General features: G+C 38.6%; 1 protein-coding gene across 1 annotated transcript in view; it reads right to left on the bottom strand.

Moving 5' to 3' along the window:
* The window catches only part of PCK2 (phosphoenolpyruvate carboxykinase 2, mitochondrial), a 137,793-nt gene that overhangs the window by 10,320 nt on the left and 114,662 nt on the right, over nucleotides 1–12,811 (bottom strand). The window contains exons 8-9 of the mRNA XM_044058341.1: nucleotides 9,658–9,795; nucleotides 6,487–6,582 (exon numbers count right to left, since the gene is read on the bottom strand). Coding sequence (XP_043914276.1) covers nucleotides 6,487–6,582; nucleotides 9,658–9,795 — 234 coding nt within the window. The remainder of the gene's footprint in view (nucleotides 1–6,486; nucleotides 6,583–9,657; nucleotides 9,796–12,811) is intronic.

Below are 12,811 nucleotides of genomic sequence, written 5' to 3'. Positions count from 1 at the left end.
AACCTCTGAGTTCTGTTAGCCTGGGAACCAGAAAGAAATGATGTAATCTGAAATGAATCAGTGGTACTGTGTTATCAATTTAAGGAGAGAAAGAATGAGAGCATTAGAGAATTTGTCTTGGGAACATCCAACATCACCAGCTCTGCCTGTGCTCTGCCTGTGTCTGTATGTAAGTAGGATTTTATAATTGTGTTTTCTCTTAGGTATAGCTAGGAAATAGGAAGATTAGACTAGTTTGTTTTTCTGTGATGTCAGAACTTTTCCACTGTATTATTTTAAGTATTTCTCTGTGATCTCTGAACTCTTGACTAGCACTGTGTAGTAAGAAGTATTGTCTTGTACTTTTATTATTTATTATTAAATATTTTTAAACCTTTTAACTGTGGCTGCTTTGTGTAGAAATAATTTAAGCTCTAAGAGTACATTGCATGTAAATAGTGATACTGTACCAAGTCACTCCAATAAGCTTTGCTTTTCAGTCACACTTACCATTTGGATAATAATATTGCACAGTAATAACTGGACACCCTTTAATAAGGGCCTTTGAGTAGCTGATAAATATTAGTGAGTGGTGGCAAGTGGTACTACCATATAGTCTGGGTGAAAGTGGCACAGCTGGAGAACATGTGCCAGCCTTCCACAGGAGTGTATGTGTGGTTGTATATAACTCTTGTTTAAAAGTGTGTGTGTGTGTCAGCTACTTGGGCAGGGACACAAAGCAATGGTTGGACAGAGAGGGTGCTGGAGGTGCTAGCCTGCCCAATAGGCTGAGATCTGGACCCTATAGCTGTGCCAGCGGGGAGTCTTATTGGGGACCTGGAGAGGAAGGGAGAGACCAGCCCCAGACTGACTGTGATCTCTTTGTGCTCTTAAGGGAAATTACACTTTACTGTGTGTGTATTTATTATCTTTTACAAGTCAGTGGTTGAGAATGGGAGAGATGAAATTTGAAAAGGTTCTCCTATAGACAGTAATCTCCATGATTCCAGTTTCTTCAAATGACACAGTCTACAAATATTTTTAATTTTTTTTGTTCAATGTGTATGCACTCTGTTGTGTGATTGTGGAGTTTTTGTATTTACATATGGGTGAATTTTCTCATAGAAATGCTTTTTTTTCATAGTATCTCCAGCAGGTTCAGCAGGAGTTCTTTTTGAAATGCGGGAAAAACTTAGAAACCTTGGAACTAACCCTAAGTTGGTTAGCCACGAACTACCCCCAAGAAACAATCATACTGGGTGACTTCAACATTGACTGGTCCCAGTTCTCTGACCAGATGAATCCCCTATCCATCAACCTACATGGCTACTCCCAAAACATTACATCTCCCACAAGAATTGGAAATACTAAGCAAAAAGAAAGCACCATCGACTGGATTCTTACCAATAAAGATACACATAATTATACCACTGGGACCCTCCCCAATGATCTTAGTGACCACCTTGTCACTTTCATCATGAAACATAAATTGATGTTCACAAGCCCTCCTATATATAGACTTGTTAGAAATAAGAAGAAATTTCTCCCAGCAAAATTCCTAGATGAACTCAAATCCTGTAACTGGTCCATGTTAAAAACACTTCCCCTAGATGAGAGTGTGGGTTACTTCAACGACACATTCCTAAGGATACTGGACTCTCATGCACCAAACCGTCTTATTAGATCAAAGATCCGCACAGCACCTTGGCTAACCAAGGAAACTAAATAAAAAATTAAGCCTAGAGACTAGGCATGGGACAAGTGGCGAACCACGAAAGAGCCCCTAGATCGCATTAAATTTCAACAGCTTAGAAATTCTACAAAATCAGATATCACCCAGGATAAAAAGAACTATTACTGTCACCTCCAGGACAAACATCAGAATAACCCAAAGAAGTTTTGGGCAGGTTTTAACAACCTCCTTCATTCTGGGAAACTTCCACCCCTACCCCCGCGAAACTTACTGGTAAAGATCCTGAAGAACTAGCTAATACGTTTAACTCTTTTTTCATTGAGACCATCCAGTCCCTAGCCAGTCAGTTATCTTCTTCTTCCTCCTCCATAACCAATGCTATTGGTAAATTTCCACCCACCTTTAACCTTCAACCAATATCCACCTCCTATATCAGAACCCTACTGAAGAAACTTAAACCATCCAGCCTATCGGCCGATCGTCTCCCAGCTGAATACTTACAAATAGCATCAGATGTTATAGCCTACCCTATCTCAATCTTGATAAACAGAGCTATAACAGAGGCTACTATCCCCTCTCTTTGGAAAATATCATATGTCATCCCACTTCACAAGGGCGGCTCCTCCACGGAAATTTCAAACTTCAGACCTATAGCAATACTGTCCCCAATAGCAAAAATAATGGAAAGGTGTGTTCACAAGCAACTCCTATACTATCTTACCCTAAACAATCTTTTGTCCAAAACTCAACATGGCTTTCACCCCCATCACAGTACAACCACCGCCCTCCTCTCCTTTGTTGACTCAGTCAGCTGCAACCGTAATAACAAATTAATTACTTCTGCTCTCTTTCTGGACTTGTCAAAAGCCTTCGACATGGTCAATCACCAACTATTGCTCCAAACCCTCGAAACCCTTCACCTTGACAACTCAGCCCTAAGCTGGTTTAATGCTTACTTTTCTGGTAGACAACAAGCAGTCCAGTGGCAAAGCAAGCTATCTCACTTACTACCTAACACCATAGGAGTTCCCCAAGGCTCTATACTTGGTCCCCTCCTTTTCTCCGTATTCATAAATGATCTCTATTCAGTCATCCCCAAAGCCACCTGCATTCAATATGCAGATGACTCCACACTGATCTGCTCTGATGTTTCTCTCCATAATCTCCAGGTAGATACCCAAAACTGCTTTGCTGCAGTTGAAAAATGGTTCACAGAACGGAAACTTATCCTGAATCCAATTAAAACTAAGTTACTACTAATTTTCCCCACCTCAGCCACTTCCATAGGACAACACCCTCCACTTATTAATAATATGACCTTCCACATTCAGTCCACTAACGGCACCATCATAGAGCCTGTCACCAACACCAAACTACTAGGTGTCACTATTGATCACAAGCTCAAATTTGACTTGCACATCAGTCAAACTATAAAGACAGTAAACAAGAAACTTGGTTCCATGTACAGAATTAAGAACTTTCTAACTCCTAATACCAAACTAACCGTTGCACATACACACCTTCTCTCCACCCTACTGTATGCCTCTCCGGTACTTTCCTTCCTCAACAAAACTGAGCTTAACAAACTGTCTATTGCTTATAACCATATTGCCAAATTCGTAACAGGAGAACCGTACCGTACTCATCACTGCCTTAACCTAAAGAAACTTGACTGGTTAGAACTCTCCAATCTTCTCAAACTTAACCAACTTACTGAAGCATTTAAAATAATTAAGGAACCAGATAAAACCTCCTCACTGAGCAAACTTTTAACCCCCTACACCAACCTCAGCTGCCTCCGATCTTCAAATAGTGTCCTGGTACAAACTACAAAATCTAATAACTTAGGCTTAGGTGGTGATGCTCTTTATGCCAATTCCATTGGAAAACTATGGAATTCCCTTCCCAATAACCTAAGACTAACTACCTCTCTCAGCCAGTTCAAAAGTAATCTTAAATTATTCTTAAAAGCTCATTGGCTATGTCCTTGTACTAAACCGGACTAGTCCTAAAAGTCCCCTATCACCCTCATGCCACTCCTCAATGCCCTCTCTCTTCTCTTTTTCCACTATATCCCTACAATAATATGTTTATAAGATCTCTAGTTCCTCTCGACTGCCTTCTCCTCATAACTTACTATGAACGATTTATGGGATAAAAACTTCATCCTTCTCCCCTGAGCTTATAATTTAAATCCTCAATATTGTCTAGTGTATCCCTATTTCACTTACCTACATATCACTTGAATACTTAATTTATGGCTATGTTTAAATTGTTGTCTCTTCCTACCATGTTATCAAGAATTTATTCTGTATGCAAATCAAAGTCTAGTTTTTTACTGTGGAGATTTTCTCCCCGGGTCTCTTGCGAAAATGGATATGTTTAAATTGTGTCTCTTTCTACCATGTTACCATGAATTTATCTGTATGTAAGTCAAAGTCTTGTTTTTACTGTGGAGCTTTTCTCCCCGGGTCTCTGCTGAAAATGGATATGTATCCAGTTGACTGACTTCTTATATGGGAACTAAGGAAAATATGTGCAAAAGATTTTTTTAATTTTAACATTTATTGCTGCTCAAAATTATGCATTACAGAAGATAAAATTCAGGTCTTTTGAACAGAATATTCTCCAATGAAAAGAAATGTAGATTTTAAAGATATTTGCATGAAGTGAAAGGTAAGACTGGAAACGGTTTTTGATCTAAAAGGAGTAAGATTAGACAATTTGATATTTAATGATTCTTTTTAAGACTGTTACAGCTTTCACAGGCTCACACAGAAAGGTCAAGTTTGTCACACAAAGATACTAAGAAACTTTGAATGCTGTTATATTGTTGTTTTTTTTTTTTTTTGCATTCCCTCTGCATCCACTTGAGTTTAAATTAATTTTTGTTCTATGTTTTGTTTACTATTTTACATTTAGTATGCCATTTTCTTTGAAGGTGTTTACAGACACAAGGTGCAAGGTTTGATTCTCACATGGGGTAACTGGCTTGGCTTAAAATGGCCCACAAGGGCAGTTAGCCTAGTACAAATCTATGAATCTATGAAATATTGTCTGAAATGTTTCCTTTTTAGTTACTTTGTGTATAGCTGTGAATAGAGAGAACTGCGAGTTAACAGCATTCATTCACATTAACAAGTTTAAACATAACATGAGCTAACAGTGTTCCTTTATATTACTGAATTAAAGCATACGTGAGATCCTAACCAAACTAAAATAATAAATACTCTACATTTTAAATTAAAGTGACTAGTTCATAGAATGACTAAGAAAAAGTCCTACATGCAAGAATGCTAGGAAAATTTGTATTTTTGGCATCTAGTCTTCAACTTACTAGCTGACCAGACCCACAAAGATAGGCATTACCTTATTTATTCTGCCCTGTTAACAGAATGGCATTTTAAGGTAGGCTTTGTAAGGTAAAAGGGCTCAAAGCATAAATCGATTAAGCACTTAATGACACAAGTATATACAGACCACTGGTAGAACAGAGCCCATTGATATAAGTATCTACGGACTACTGATACACACATATCAAGAAAATCAGTATAAGAAAACATATACAAACCACTGGTACAAGCATATTCAGACCATTGTGATACTTTAGAGTTGTAACAGTCACACACAAAATGAGACAATGATCTCAACAAAAAAGGGAAGTATGTATTATTTGTATGCAGACCTACATAGCCAAGGAAATGGAAGGTGGTGACTTCAAGACAACAAATAACTTGTGTTCTGCTGTAGGCTACAGTTTATTGCTATGATCATGGGACAGAGACAATTGTCAGGATCAGTGTGGATGAAGCGTTGTAATCACAGGTGGGTATTGCCACAGTGGTGAGACTGAAAACAAGCATGACTGGAGGTAGGAAAGAAAGCATTTTATAAGACAATGTAATGCAAAAACCCTCCAAAAAATAGCAGTACAGGGAGGCATGTAGGAAAATGAAATACCTGTCTTGATACCCACAGGCAAAAGCTAAAAAGACGTTTATGGAATATGCAAAAACTGGACCAGAATTTATTCTGGCCTACCTATACTGAGAAGAAGAAAGAAAACCATATGTCTTGTCACAGATGCAAATAAGGAAGAATGGTAGTGGGCTTAAAGTGTTCCACTGTTGGCTCTGTTCCCACCCTCCCCCCCACCCCCAACTCCCATTTCTTGGCTTTCTGGCAAAAAAATGCCACACATAATATGATATAGGTCTCCTCTAAAGAGAATACCCTCTCTTCTGGGAAATGCGGATGTCAAGAGTTTATTCTGATGAAAATGAGGATAACAGCTGCTTAGATCTATAGGATTCTCAATGGTCAAATCAGATATAATAGGGAACCACCCAGCTGTAAACTGAGAGAAAAAAGAAACTAAGAGCAGGGTTGCATGGATGCTGGCTTAACTAATATTGTTCACTATACATCTATATGTGGCTATTCTAAAAACGTTCCTTATTAGCTTCAGTGACAGTTTAAAAAAGGAACTCAAGATAAATGCACCTTTTGATAAATGATTAGCAGTTTATTGTATTAATTAGGATTTTTTCTTGCAAGCTAACAATAGTAGGAAAAGTGCATTCAGACCATTTAATTAGCAAAAACAAACCAAATAAAATGTAGGTGTCCTAATGACTGTCACTTAAACCTCATGTATTGCATTCAGTACCCTTCCAATAATTAAACTGAGTTAGAAATGCATCAGTATTAAATAAGCAGATTAAAGGTCAGCATAAGTGAAGTGTCTTATCAGGTCTGTACTTTAGGGTTTGTACTGCCTGCATGAGATATTCACAAAGAAAGCTATCCGTTACCTTTATGTTCCGCAGCTGCCGTTGCTTCGGACCTCATTGCAGCACCAACAAACACACCGTGGGACCAGTTAAAAGACTCGTACACCAAAGGAACACCTAGAAGAACACAGAGCAATCACTGTTTCCAGGATCAGGCAAATGTTTATGTGAGCTTTACACAGATGGTACCATTTGCTGACATTTTTTAGCAGTGATGGTATAAGTTAAGGGAATCAGTCAGCTAAACTCACATTATAAATATCATTCCTAAATTATCCTTTGTCTTTTGAAACACTAGAATGCAGATCTGGATCCAGTGAGAAGAAACTTACCTTCCATGTACACAACTCTGCCCCTTACGTGGTAATGCTAGTTACCCATTAACTAGGTTACCAAATAAACCACAAAGCAACCACAAAAATATCCAATGGCAACAGGACCCAGAGTCAGAGAAAATGTTGTTAAAATCACAGCGTTTAATGTAAAATAAAAAACAAAAAGTCACAAATAATCCCAAGTGCTTTGCCATTAACTAGGTTACTTTATCTTATATGGCCTGTGTCTATCCTATTTGAATGTTAAGCTACACATATTGGAATGGCTATCCTTTCATATTGTCTCTTTACTGTGCTTAAGAAGAAGGCAGTTGAGGTCCTTCTACATTCTTAGGTACGTGAAGTGCAACATTAGTTCTACGCATTAACCCATCACTAACCGATGCATGGTTTGTTGAACTCATCCAATGTTTTACAATCATATCTCTCAATCTCTTAGTCCAAGAAATCTGGACAAAGCCTGGCATAATGGTGGTACAAAGGCCCAGAAATAGGGACAGATTTTAAATATTGCTCTTATAAACTTAGAAAGTTGCTAGAATAACAGGCTATGTATTAAAATGCATTTTTCTAAAGGATATGAAGTCTGAAACTCAAATGTATGGCATTATATACCAATTTCATTACTCAGATCATCCAAGTGATTTGCCAGAAAACCAAAAATTTTATAAGGAACAGACCGAAATTTTGAAGCAAAAATCTGGACATTCTGTGAAAATCTGGACAGTTGAGAGTTATGTTTACAATAACAAAGTACACAGATTTAATCCAAATCAGAACTCCAAATGATACCTTCTGAGTTTTGGCTGGATCAGCCATACCACTATGGCACCCTCTCGGTTGCCAACTTTGCATGTATGGAGGACTTAAGTGGGAGTCAGACCAAATAATTTAAGGAGAAGGATGAAACATTATTGCTGTCCTATTATTTCATCTGTGTATGTGTACGTGTGTGGGGGAAACAGGATGCAGGAATAAAGAGCTGCCAAAATGTCTCCTTCCCATACAGTCAGCAAGGGTATGATACAATCAGAATGCAAGCCCTGATATTTATTTATTTATTTATTTAACATTTGTTGACCAGTAAAGTCCGACTAGGACAGAGCCTATTTTCAGTGGAGGCCCAGGGAGAAACACTCCAGACGCATGTCTTTGGAATGTGGGAGGAAACCGGAGTACCCAGAGGAAACCCACACAAACTCAGGGAGGACATCCAGAGTCCACACAGAAGGCACCCCGGGCAAGAATCGAACCAGAGAACCTCTTGCTGTGAGGTGACAACATTAACTGCTGCACCGCTGCACCACCCTTACATCTTAAGCACATGCTGTAGCTTGCACATGCCAGGAACTTAACACCATGCACTCATGACAAGCATTAATAAGTTGGGAGAAAAGAGTAAAAAACCTTACCACAATGAAGTGATGAGCATGATGATCCTAGAATCCCATCATCTGGCCTGTAAACTGCATTCCCTGCAAGATGTGGTCATATGGGAAGTTGTTAGGAGGTGGAAAAACATGCAGGCAGAGGACGGGGTGCCACAGGAAACAAGATAGGTGATGGGGAGAGTCGTGGGAGGGGAAAATTATATTTAAAAATTATTTTTTTATGCAGACTGTTGCCTACACTGCAGAATGCTATTAGAGCAGGCAATGAATGACAGAGGGCAGAAGATAATGGCTGCAAGTCCTTCATAATTCTGGGACAAATTAACTGGAAATAGAGAAATGCGGCCAAGACCAATTTTAGTACAGCAACTCAGTGGAAGCCAAAAATGTCTACAGTTGGCCCATGCTGGCCCAGAGAAATTCAACAGAAAGTGCTGGTAACTCCTAGTCACTAAAGAACAGTAAGAACACAATGGTCTTCTAGAAAAGTGTCAAGGTAGAAACATTTGCTGAAAATCCTGACAACCTTAAACCAAAAGAGTAGGATATTGAATCTGTAATGTTTCCCTCAATATGGAAATAAAGGAACTACCAGTGACCACAAAAAATGGGGCTGATCCTGCCAGTGTCCTGCATGTGCATTGAGCAGATCCACATGCCTTTGGCCAGTTGGGCAAGAAAGACAAACTAATCTGGGGGAATGTACCATCATAAAATAACAATAGGCAATCTAATTTTGAGGATACTGAACTGGGCACACACACACACACACACACACACACACACACACACACACACAAAAAACTTCTGTTTTATAGACACAAAACACAAACTGGAGTAGAAATTTTCCCAATATGACTAGGTGGGACTTCCTGGATCCAACACTGGAGTTCCAGAGGTCAGCTTCAGGCAGATATTTGTGGCATTACTAAAGGTTTCGCCAACATTTAAAGGTGACCCATTGTTATATGATGACATTGCTCCATAAGGTGGCTGAATTGCCTCCCCCAGGACTCTGCATGACTCAGTAATGGTCAGAAGTGAACCCATCTGGGGCATGTCCTCTTTAGATACTGGGTTGGTAGCGTAAGGGTAACCTTAATGTTTGGGGTTTGTGTCGAATGCAGGGAGAGCAGGAGCAGCTCACACCACCTTGAACTTCGTACAGTGTTTTCTGACAGATCAAAATGTTCCTTCTGCTTCCTGGTGACGACTCACTATCTTCTTATCAGGTTTATTATACTCGGATGTGGTCAAAATTAGAGTGACAAGAACGTACATACTCTGAACATGGCAGACACAGCTCTTAGCATCTTTTAATATCAACTACAGCAGCCCATATCTAATACGGTAGCCTTTATTCCTACATCAGTTATAGCACTTTATTTTGGTAACCAACATCACACAAAGTGATCTCGAACTAAAGCATTTTACAAGAAATTCAAACATAAAACCAAAATACTAACCTTGAGGTCTTCTTCCCCCAAAAATGACAGCTTCAATTGGTACCCCTTCAGGAGATTCCCAGTCTTTATCCAGAATTGGACATTGACTAGCTGGGGTGCAGAACCTGGAGTTAGGGTGGGCACAGGGCACTCCATCACCTGTACAAGAGATAAAAAATAGGGACAAGTACCAATAAGTACATGATTTTTATTATTTATTTATTCACATTTGTTAACCGGGTAGTGTCCGACTGGGCCAAGGAGCCCGTTTTCAGTGGAGACCTGGGGAGAAAAGCTCCACACACAATAGTATTGACCAATAATAGTACAAAAATCATAAAAAAACGTTGATACAATAGCAGGGTTTAGGGCTATACACTAATATTAATCATCAGTTGTGCATTTCTAAGCAGGAAATCAAGGAAATTACTGATTCTGTCATTAGACTGTACTGGGAACAACAGAAAATAAAAACTCTGAAACCATAAAAAAATGTAAATATAAAAGCTTGATACTAAAATACTGAAAAGATTTGTATTAAGCAGCACTACAATAAAACAAAGGTAATGCGTATGGAGGGAGGCTCACTGCTACCCTCATCTCCCCATTTCTGTTATTCTGACTTTAAACTCTCACCATCGTGGTGCAATCCAAATCCAAAAGAGCTATTATTTTTATTTTTTATTTTATTTTACATTTCTTTATCGGGCTGGTACACACATCACAAGTGACCATTTGCAGGAACTACCAGGGTGAACGAATTCACAAAGAATATAAAAAAAAAGAACAGACAGCCACTAATTTGTACACTTCAAAAACAAAACAGCAAGTAATGTGTGCATTAGCAGATAAAAAAACGTAGCAACAAGTATGAGAAAAATGCAAAGTTTACAATTCACGTGATTACATATCAGATTTGCATCATGGTGCAAATGCTGCGGGGTAATAACAGTCATGGCAGGGGATGGGGTGTGAGTTAGGATGTGTTAGTAGTTGAGAGAGAGAGCAAGAGTAGAGGTTGAAACACCCTTATGTGATCTGGCTTACTGTGTGGGACGTACAGCTTGATACGATGATGAGAAATTTTTTAAGTCCATCTCTGAAAAAGGGGAAGATTGTAGTTCCTTTAGGAGAGGTGGGGGATTCCCATATTTTATGAGCAAGGATGGAGAAAGAGTGGTTAGTGCAGTGTAACCTAGTTTGTAGGGGTTGGAGTGGGGGCTGTTTATGAGAAGCATTTGAGGTTGTAGTGTACTTATTTAGTTTAGCAGCTATTGTAGGGAATGAGTTAGGTTGGAGAAGTTTGAAGATAAGAGATCCTAGTAGCAGCTCTACTCTGTGCTGCACTGGAAGTCATTTGGCTTTTTTAGCTTTTTTAGGGTGAGGCAGTGATGTTCATTAGAGGGTGAGTTAGTGATGCTGTGACACATTTTGTTTGTGATAGTCTGTAGAAGTTTATCTTAGAGGCTGTGGCTATTATGGGTAATATTCAAGTTGGGCCAGAAGGGTTCCTTTGCCTATTTGTGCCCTTCTTCAACAATGTTTCAAAATATGACCTCAGAGGAAGAGTAATTAGAGTAATTAAATGGGGGCTTAGCTCCCACCCCATCATACCAGCAAGTAGTTTTCTTTAAAGTCAGTGATCAAATGGAGAATATTAAAAGGCTACACTGATGTAGGTCTTTCATGACTTTATTGTCAGGTTTTTATCTGCAGACAATAACTGAACTAATTAAGCACAGCATTTTATGTATGTGTGCTACTTTGTATACCTCACAAAGTAGACATTTAGCTCAAAAGTTCATTACCTACATGGAGTTTCTTATATTTTCCACTGTAATTTATGTTGTTTAACCTCAACAAAGAACCACTGGTATTTATTTGTTTTATCAGTTTAATCTTCATCTAAAACTAATAACTTTTGCCCGAGTCCACCATTCCAAACTACATTTCCAAACCTATCCTGAAGTTGATCAACCTTGGAAGAGAAGATAGTGACACTATTTTAAACCAGGTATGGGGGATCCTTCCCCAGAACTAGACAATGTGTAGTTTTGAGCCCATTTGCTGAACTTTCTGCAAAAAAAATTGAGCTTCAATGAAAACAGTGAGTGAAATATGCTAAATGTACAAATGTTCAAGGCTACGACTAACACACCTACAACATGCAGCAGTCCTTTGCTTACTTTCTACAACCACCATTTTCCTATGACTTGACACCTGACCAAATTGTTTAACCATACAGTGTTACTGGACTGAGCTTACTTTGTGGTCCTTAACAAATCAGTTAACCAGGCAGTGCTCCTTGACTTAGCCTGAAACTGGTCCATGTGGATCAGTGCTCTAACCTAGTTAACTTCATTTTTTATTATTATAGCTAAAGCCTTATCATCTTTTCTGTCTCTATAAATATAGAAACCTGTAAGAAAATGTCAGGTTATTGTATAGCTGGTTTAATCAAAGGCTACTAATTATGAATCACATAAAAAGCTGCAAACATCACATGTAACCCGAGGCATCTTAGAGTCTACTAAGTAACCACACTGAAACTACCCCCTTTTTCAGTTACCCGCATATCTGGTTACACAAAACTCTGTAACATAAAACAGTGCATACATTACTTCCAGTGCAGGCATTATAACAAAATGAGATTTGCACAAAAATATTACAATTTCATAATGTGTCTATCAGTGAGAAGCCTTGGTTAAAAGAATACTTGTGCCTCAACTAGAATGTAATTTGCTCACAGTTCCACAAAGTCTAACCTACACTTTTTTAATTATCTGAAAAAAAGTACTTTCATGTCACCCACCATAAGCATTAAATATCACTGCAGATTACCACAGATATATGCCAGACTAAACAAATGAGACATGCTGAGATACATGATTTGCAAATTCCTGTTCAGTGTCCACTGCCTCTCCTCCTTTCATTCATTAGCCTTACAAACACGAATCCAGGATTTAAGTCTATAGCTCCTTTTTGCTGTATATTGATTTCATACCAAACAAATGCTGACATTACTGATCTCTATTAAGTTATTTTTTTGCAGGGGCACAAGCTACCCCGTACCGCTACACTGCTGCTTATATATGCTTACTCTGAGACTGTCATACCTGAAAGAAAAGGGATTATTTTGAGACACAGCCATCTCAGATTTAATATATATATATAT

Source organism: Protopterus annectens, chromosome 16.part0 (assembly GCF_019279795.1).
Source record: "Protopterus annectens isolate FY-2018-M chromosome 16.part0, PAN1.0, whole genome shotgun sequence".
NCBI classification, from domain to species: Eukaryota; Metazoa; Chordata; order Ceratodontiformes; family Protopteridae; genus Protopterus; species Protopterus annectens.
This window is presented reverse-complemented; position numbering and strand designations above follow the sequence as displayed.